We start from the raw sequence: 9544 nt of genomic DNA on the forward strand, positions 1-9544 counted from the left end.
AACACAGTGATTCAATCACTGAGCCACATCCATAGCCCTTTTTAAATATTCTATTGAGAGATGGAGTCTCACTGAGTGTTTTAAGGCCTCACTGCTAAGGCTGGCTTTGAACTTGCCATTCTCCTGCCTCATTCTTTCAAGTCACTGAGATTACAGGTGTACACCACTGCACATAGCTTTGCTGGGTTTTTGATATGGAATTATTAATTTTGCTAGATTCAATACTGAATCAAAGTTATAAAATGCTCTTAATCTATTAGAAATAAAAATTAAAATATTATCATATTCACAAGAAAAATTGACTACATGAGATTTTCATGTAGCTCACTCATATCAAACTTCAGGAAAATGAGAATTGGGAGCTATTCAAGAAATATAATAAAGAATATTTCATTGTACACCAGAACATTCTCATTGAATTCTGTGCTTTTCTTGAATCTTGATATTTTTCATTTGGATTTGAGTGTGAGGATGGTAACCTAATCATCATACAGATGTGTGGATACACAAATTCTTATAAAAACTGGGAACTTTCTAATCAAAGTCTTCTTTCTACTGCATCCTAGGACTGAGGTCACTCAGTTTCTAAAGTTGATCTTTTTTCTATAGCCACATGGATCTGCAAGGAAACTAAAGTAATATGTCAATGCTTTCCACGTAATTTTAGATGCAATGAAAGCCTTTCAAAATGTGAATAAGACTTTGGTAAATTGGAAGACACTAATCAAAAATACTCAATTTTAGTCATCAATCTGGATGAAAGAATTTTTATTTTCTTAGTTTTGGAGAAAATGCTCGGAAAGAACGCGGGGTGGCGCTATAGCCTTAGAAGTAGAAGGAACAAAAGCCAACCGATGACGGCGGGTTTAGCCAGATATTCAGATAAAGAAGCAAGCAGGAGGAGGAGGCTTTCTAAGGCGGTGGTTCCGGGAAATCGGGAAATCGAGGCCCTAAGATTGTTCACTTATCTCAATATTAACAAGATATTTGTGAGAGAAGAATCAGCGACTACGGGTTTGCTGAGAGACCAGAAAGCAATGGAAACCAGAGAGAGAAAGGAACTCCTTCTGGAACAAAGGCAAGTCCTGATATTCTTTGTCTTGCTGGGCATGACTCTGGCTGGTTCTGAGAGTAGGCGCTATTCGGTGGCTGAGGAAATGGAGAGTGGCTTTTTTGTGGCCAATTTATTAAAAGACTTGGGGCTGGAAGTAGATGAACTGATTGTGCGGGGTCCCCGGGTTGTATCCAAAGGGAAAAAACTGAGTTTACAGTTTGATAGGCAGACAGGGGATTTATTTTTAAATGAGAAGCTGGACCGAGAGGAGTTATGTGGTTCTACAGAGCCCTGTGTATTACCTTTCCAGGTGTTATTGGAAAATCCCTTGCAGTTTTTTCAGGCTGAGCTACAGATTAGGGACATAAATGATCATTTTCCAGTCTTCCTAGACAAAGAAATATTTTTGAAAATTTCAGAAAGTACCACACCTGGAACCACTTTCCTAATAGAACGTGCTCAGGACTTAGATGTAGGAAGCAATAGTCTCCAAAATTACACAATCAGCCCCAATTTCTACTTTCATCTTACAATACAAGACAGTACTGATGGCATATTACCACAACTGGTGTTGGACAAAGCACTGGATCGAGAGGAACAGCCTGAACTCAGGTTAACTCTTACAGCGCTGGATGGCGGTACTCCACCAAGGTCTGGTACTGCCCTGGTCCTCATTGAAATCTTGGACATCAATGACAATGCCCCTGAGTTTACAAAAGTACTCTATGAGGTGCGGGTTCCAGAAAACAGCCCCATTGGATCCCACGTTGCTACTGTCTCTGCCAGGGATTTAGATATTGGAGTTTATGGACAAATATCTTATGCATTTTTCCAAGCCTCTGAAGATATTCGCAAAACCTTTCAAATAAATGCAAAATCGGGAGAACTCCTTTTAACACAAAAGCTGGATTTTGAATCAGTTCAGACTTACACTATAAATATTCAGGCAACAGATGGTGGGGGCCTTTCTGCAAGTTCTGTGGTTCTTATCCAAGTGATAGACTTGAATGACAACCCTCCAGAACTGACCATGTCCACACTTATCAATCAAATACCAGAAAACTTGCAAGAAACCATAATTGCCATATTCAGTGTTTCAGATTCTGACTCTGGAGACAACGGAAGAATAGTGTGCTCTATCCCAGATGATCTTCCTTTCTTCCTGAAACCGTCTGTAGAGAACTTCTACACTCTGGTGACAAACACAGCCCTGGACAGGGAGACCAGGTCTGAGTATAATGTCACCATCACTGTTAGTGACATGGGGACACCCAGACTGAAAACTGAGCAGAGCATAATAATCCTTATCTCTGACGTCAATGACAATGCCCCTGCTTTCTCCCAAAAGTCATACACGCTGTTGGTGCACGAGAACAACCAGCCCGCTCTGCACATAGGCAGTGTCCACGCCACAGACAGAGACTCAGGCACCAACGCCCAGATCACCTACTCGCTGCTGCCAAACCAGGACCTACACCTGCCCCTCTCCTCGCTGGTCTCCATCAACGCAGACAATGGGCAGCTGTTTGCGCTGAGGGCGCTGGACTTCGAGGCCCTGCAGGCATTCGAGTTCCGCGTGGGCGCCACAGACCAAGGCTCTCCCGCGCTCAGCAGCCAGGCGCTGGTGCGAGTGGTGGTGCTGGACGACAATGACAACTCGCCCTTCGTGCTGTACCCAATGCAGAACGCCTCTGCGCCCTGCACTGAGCTGGTGCCCAGGGCAGCAGAGCAGGGCTACCTGGTCACCAAGGTGGTGGCAGTGGATGGAGACTCGGGTCAGAACGCCTGGCTGTCATACCAGCTGCTCAAGACTACTGAGCCAGGGCTGTTTGGCGTGTGGGCGCACAATGGCGAGGTGCGCACCACCAGGCTGCTGAGTGAGCGCGACGCGGCCAGGCACAGGCTGGTGGTGCTGGTCAAGGACAATGGCGAGCCTCCGCTGTCTGCCAGCGTCACGCTGCACGTGCTGCTGGTGGATGGCTTCTCCCAGCCCTACCTGCCGCTCCCGGAAGTGGCGCCCGAGCGCGCGCAGGGGGACTGGCTCACTGTCTACTTGGTCATCGCCTTGGCCTCTGTGTCATCGCTCTTCCTCTTCTCTGTGCTGGTGTTCGTGGTTGTGAGGCTGTGCAGGAGGCGCAGGGCGGTGCCGCTGGGTGTCTGTTCTATGCCTGAGGGCCACTTTCCTGGTCACCTGGTGGATGTTAGTGGCAGGGGTACCCTGTCTCAGAGCTACCAATATGAAGTGTGTTTGATGGGCGGCTCAGGCACCAGCGAGTTCAAAGTTCCTAAGCCCATTATCCCCAATTTCCTTGCTCAAGGTGTGGAGACAGAAAGTGACGAAAATCCCAGTTTCAGGAATAATTTTGAATTCAGTTAAATATCAGGAAGGATCCACTGAGTCTGGTCTCAATTTGTACAAAGTTCTGTTTTTATTGCTTTGCCCATTTATGCCTCTCCTCTCTTCTGCTCTCCTATCTTCTCATCCCCTCCCCTCCCCAATCCTCCCTCTCCTCTTTTCTTCTTTCCTTCCTCCTCCTCCTCTTCTCTCAAGCATCTATTCCAATTCTGTGCACATTACTGATATTTCTAAATATATGGTCTTGTGGTATGATTAATGTAAATTTTCTTTGTATCCCTTTTTTAAAATTAGTCTAACAACTTAGATTTAAAGTGTGAAATAAATTTTGTATTTTTAGAAATCCTTAATTTTTAAGTTAAAGCACCTTACCCCAAACTCACATCCCCAGAAAACTCATATGCTCCTAATTTTGAAGTCCTACATTTAAAATATTTGCTATCATTACACAGGATAAAATTTTCCCATCTGGAATATTTTGGGGTTTTATATCCTCTTCCCCCAATGTAACTTTTATTTTGTGAACTTACAGTGGCTAAACCATTAATATGGGTTTATTCATAAATAAATTGCCCCCTCCATGCATTTGTCTAAATATGTACTTCTTTAAAAGATTGACATGTAAAAAATATTACTCTTTAGCGAGAAGCCTAACTGTTGGATTCTACAAAATATTCACATTACAAATTATAAATTTTTGTCAAAAATCACTCAGCTGGGCAGTAACCTATTGCCAGAAAATTGTAAGCTTAATGCCAGCCTTGGTCACTTAGACCCTGCCTCAAAATAATACAAACAATGAAGATGTAGCTAAGTTCTATAACATTGTGGGCTCAATCACCAGTAGGAAAATCACTCATATTCTAAAATAATTTAACATTTAAGTTCTACTATTTAACTAATAGTACCTATCCAGTGATTTTCAAAGGCATGCCAATTTTTCATGTTTTCTATTTAAAATAGTCTTTAAAATTCTCTGCTTATTCTAATCCCCCCTTTTAAAAACCTGTTTTAATTATTTAAAACCCTCTAACTGAGCCCTTCATCAAAATCTAAAACTATACCAGAGAATATATATTTGACCTTTATCAACTTTTAGAAAATTCACATGTAATTGGGATTTGCATTTTTCAGATTTTTTGGAGTATTTATGAAAAACCTATATTAATGGTTTAGCCACTGTAAGTTCACAAAATAAAAGCTATACTGGGGGAAGAGGATATAAAACCCCCAAATATTCCAGATGGGAAAATTTTATCCTGTGTAATGATGGCAAATATTTTAAATGTAGGACTTCAAAATTAGTTAATTAGGAAAAAACCTGATGGAGGACAAAATTGTATGCAGGTCCACTCAGTCTATTTTTTGTGCTGCCTTCTTCTATTTGGTCCCTTTAGTTCCCTAAGATTTTCAATTTTTTAAAAGTTGCTTAAATCATATTTGTCAATAGCTCCCCATTATGGCATGATGAACACAGTCATTAGACCATTTTAAGTTCTTAATAAAAATTTTGAATGATTGGAAAAGTCTTTATTTCACCTGTGATGTATTGATATTTAAATACACTAAGATACTTTAATGGACAAAAGTTCTTCTGTAATTGAATACTTTCTGATGTACAATGAATTATGTAATTTTGTATAATTGAACTTTCACTATTATTCAAACCATCTGGTTATCAGTCTTTAGTGTCCCTTTACTTCAACATATCTTTCCCTTTTTTCCTCACTGGTTAATTTGAGTCTTCTCTCCTGTTGACTGGATTAGTTAGGGAATAAATAGGGAAACTGTGTTATTCAATTTTATAATTCATATATACTATAATTCCTAAGGATTCATCCAATTTTCTTCATTTCTCGCAGTTTAATTTCTGATCTATATGTTAAAATTAATTTAAACCAATGTTATTCAGTCTATCTTTCCATTTATATATGATTTTATGCATATTTAAATATGATTAAAATTACAATATGAATTTTGAAAGTCTCATTTTGAGATTATTGGTGACAAATAGCACTATCTTGGTTATCTGAGGAGAAGGATCACAGATTCACAGCCAACCTGAACAACTTAGTGAGATCCTGTCATAAAATAAAGTAACCAAAAAAATGTTGCTGGGGATGCAGCTCAGTGGTAGACTACCCCTGAAGTCAATCCTCAGTACCACTGCCAAAAAAAAAATCCTTATCACTTGTTGGACCTTGAGTAAGTTATCATTTCCAACCCCCAAATGATAACTGCTGTTTCAATAGCTTGCAATTATGATAAAGTAAATAGTATAAATGTTAAAGCCATAATTGCTGTTATTTTTAATGCCACCAAGAATAGAGCCAAAAGATGTGCCAGCATATGTATCCCTGATAACTGTCAAAATACAAAATAAGCTAGATTGAACACATGATATTTGCAATTTTTCATATATTGTCCTACAACTTTACAATGATTTTTGTTATTAGAATAAAATCTAAGTACACATTATTTGGCCTGCATTTACCTCCCTAGCCTCCTCTTCTCACCTACTCTTGAAAGTTCTAAGTTCTGTGTACACTATTCTTCTTTACTAGATTAGTCATGCTTTTCTAGCTCAGGAATTTCACATATTATACATTCAACCTCTGACACACCTTTTCATCCATGTTCCAAATTAAATGGTACATCTTAAGGAACATTTTCTTAACTTCTCCCCATTAAGTTAGGTCTCTTTATTGTATGTTTTCAGTGCCCTGAGTACATTTTCTATGCAACACTTCTTAGGCTGAACACCTGTAAAAGAAGGATAGAGCACGTTTCAATGTTTATGGAAAGTGAAAATATAGAAGTAATTAGGCATTTGTGGTCCTCTGATCTACCCCCTGACATGACCTATTATAATTTTTTACCACTTTGTCATTTGATAGTATTTTTCCAACTAGAAATGCAAATCTCACATTTTTATAAAAATTGGAAAATAAAATAATAGGATTTCTAATCATGTTCTCATTTAGAAAAAATTTTAAATTTGCATGTAATGATTACAGAACATGTTCACTTCTACAAAATAATGTAATTGAGGATTCTACAAGGAACAATCACTTCTTTAAGAGCTCATTTTACTTCTCTAGGTTATGTTAACTTACATGACACAAGAAACTCTTCCAGTAGCCTCTACTGAGTTTGATAAGGGCAATAAGCAATATAACAAAAAATCAAAAACAAAACCTACCTTTTGCAAGAGTTTAAACTGTGAGCGAACGCATGGTGGCGCTGCTGACTAAAAAGGTGAATTAAATCACAAGCACACAGGACTCCCAGAGCACAGCTCCGGGGCGGTAAACTAGGGTTTGTGAAATGGTGACGATTTTTTAAGCAAGCCTCGTGAAAGGATTATTTACCAGGTTGGAATTTCCAGGACTTTGCATTCCCACAGTCTTCTGAAGCTCGGCTTGGCTACATTCCTTGGAAGAATATAGCAAGAAGTGCAATGGAGGCCAGAGGGGAGAGCTTTCTTAGACAAAGGCAAGTCCTGCTTTTCTTTGTTTTTGTGTGTGGGTTTCTGGCTGGGTTCGAGTCAAGACGCTATTCAGTGGCTGAGGAAAAAGAGAGGGGCTTTTTAATAGCCAATCTAGCAAAGGATCTAGGGCTGACTGTTGAGGAACTGGTGGCAAGGGGGGCCCAAATTGTATCGAAAGGAAACAAACAGCATTTTCAGCTCAGTCATCACACCGGCGATTTGCTTCTGAAGGAAAAAATGGACAGGGAGGAGCTATGCGGCCCTACAGAGTCATGTATACTGCATTTTCAGGTATTACTGCAAAACCCTTTCCAGTTAATTACACAGGAGATTCAGATCATAGATGTAAATGATCATGCTCCAGTATTCTTTGAAAATGAAATGGAGCTGAAAATCCCAGAAAACTCTCCACCAGGAACAGTGATTCCTTTGGAATATGCTGAGGATTTGGATGTGGGAAAAAACAGTCTCCAAAACTACACAATTGTTCCCAATTCCCATTTTCACGTTCTCATGCGCAGTCGGAAGGATGGAAGGAAGTATCCAGAACTAGTACTGGACAGAGCGCTGGATCGAGAGGAGCTGCCTGAGTTCAGTTTAACACTCATAGCGCTGGATGGCGGGTTGCCACCAAGGTCTGGGACAGCCCAGATCCACATTCTGGTCTTAGACATAAATGACAATGCCCCAGAATTTGCACAGTCCCTCTATGAAGTTCAAATTCTAGAGAACATCCCTATTAACTCTGTCATTGTCACTGTTTCAGCTTCTGATTTAGATACAGGAAGTTTTGGGGCAATATCATATTCATTTTTTCATGCTTCAGAAGAAATTCTCAAAACTTTTCAACTAAATCCAATTACTGGTGATATGCAATTAGTTAAATATTTGAATTTTGAAGCAATAAATAATTATGAAGTCGACATAGAGGCCAAGGATGGTGGAGGTCTTTCAGGAAAATCTACAGTCATAATTCAGGTGGTTGATGTGAATGACAACCCACCAGAACTGACTTTGTCATCAGTTAACAGTCCTATCCCTGAGAATTCGGTAGAGACTGTGGTAGCGATTTTCAGTGTTTCTGATCTAGACTCTGGAGACAATGGAAGAGTGATGTGTTCCATCCAGAACAATCTCCCCTTCGTCCTGAAACCATCCTTAGAGAATTTTTACACCCTAGTGTCTGAAGGAACGTTGGACAGAGAAAGCAGAGCCGAATATAACATCACCATCACAGTCACCGACATGGGGACACCCAGACTGAAAACTGAGCAGAGCATAATAATCCTTATCTCTGACGTCAATGACAACGCCCCTGCCTTCTCCCAAACGTCATACACGCTGTTGGTGCACGAGAACAACCAGCCCGCTCTGCACATAGGCAGTGTCCACGCCACAGACAGAGACTCAGGCACCAACGCCCAGATCACCTACTCGCTGCTGCCAAACCAGGACCCGCACCTGCCCCTCGCCTCGCTGGTCTCCATCAACGCAGACAATGGGCAGCTGTTTGCGCTGAGGGCGCTGGACTTCGAGGCCCTGCAGGCATTCGAGTTCCGCGTGGGCGCCACAGACCAAGGCTCTCCCGCGCTCAGCAGCCAGGCGCTGGTGCGAGTGGTGGTGCTGGACGACAATGACAACTCGCCCTTCGTGCTGTACCCAATGCAGAACGCCTCTGCGCCCTGCACTGAGCTGGTGCCCAGGGCAGCAGAGCAGGGCTACCTGGTCACCAAGGTGGTGGCAGTGGATGGAGACTCGGGTCAGAACGCCTGGCTGTCATACCAGCTGCTCAAGACTACTGAGCCAGGGCTGTTTGGCGTGTGGGCGCACAATGGCGAGGTGCGCACCACCAGGCTGCTGAGTGAGCGCGACGCGGCCAGGCACAGGCTGGTGGTGCTGGTCAAGGACAATGGCGAGCCTCCGCTCTCTGCCAGCGTCACGCTGCACGTGCTGCTGGTGGATGGCTTCTCCCAGCCCTACCTGCCGCTCCCGGAAGTGGCGCCCGAGCGCGCGCAGGGGGACTGGCTCACTGTCTACTTGGTCATCGCCTTGGCCTCTGTGTCATCGCTCTTCCTCTTCTCTGTGCTGGTGTTCGTGGTTGTGAGGCTGTGCAGGAGGCGCAGGGCGGTGCCGCTGGGTGTCTGTTCTATGCCTGAGGGCCACTTTCCTGGTCACCTGGTGGATGTTAGTGGCAGGGGTACCCTGTCTCAGAGCTACCAATATGAAGTGTGTCTGATGGGAGGCTCAGGGACTAGTGACTTCCTGAGTCCAATTATCCCCACTAGTGTGATTCAAGACCCTTAGCAGCTCTGTTTTAAAATTGCAATTGAAGGAATGGTTTAGATTTCATTAACAGAATAATCAAAAAGTAGTTGTGTGGCTATGCATGTTTCGTTTTAAAATCAAGAAAGTTTAGTTGATACAGCATTTTGTTTACAGATTTTACTTTCTATGTAAGCATATGTTAATCCATTCATATTTTTCTTTTTTCATCTGCTTTATGTCTTATCAATGCAGTCTTAATGCTTGTTTTTCTTTTTCTAATAGTGGAGAAAAAAATAAATTCATTGTCTTTTAATGGCAATTTCAAATAGGTTTACTTAATAACATTTCAAATTATATATTTCAAAGCAGTGTGGACAGT

At 41.9% G+C, this 9544-nt stretch overlaps 2 protein-coding genes across 2 annotated transcripts; both read left to right on the forward strand.

Annotated features, from left to right (window-relative positions):
- Positions 1-1037: 1037 nt before the first annotated feature.
- Positions 1038-3431, forward strand: LOC113179662 (protocadherin beta-2). The gene has a single exon (XM_026384385.2). The coding sequence runs from the start codon at positions 1038-1040 to the stop codon at positions 3429-3431; it is 2394 nt and encodes a 797-aa protein (XP_026240170.2).
- Positions 3432-6870: 3439 nt separating this feature from the next.
- Pcdhb3 (protocadherin beta 3) lies at positions 6871-9204 on the forward strand. Its single transcript, XM_077796547.1, has one exon. The coding sequence runs from the start codon at positions 6871-6873 to the stop codon at positions 9202-9204; it is 2334 nt and encodes a 777-aa protein (XP_077652673.1).
- The last annotated feature ends 340 nt before the right edge of the window (positions 9205-9544 follow it).

The sequence above is a fragment of the Urocitellus parryii genome, chromosome 1, assembly GCF_045843805.1.
Source record: "Urocitellus parryii isolate mUroPar1 chromosome 1, mUroPar1.hap1, whole genome shotgun sequence".
In the NCBI taxonomy this organism is placed as follows: Eukaryota; Metazoa; Chordata; class Mammalia; order Rodentia; family Sciuridae; genus Urocitellus; species Urocitellus parryii.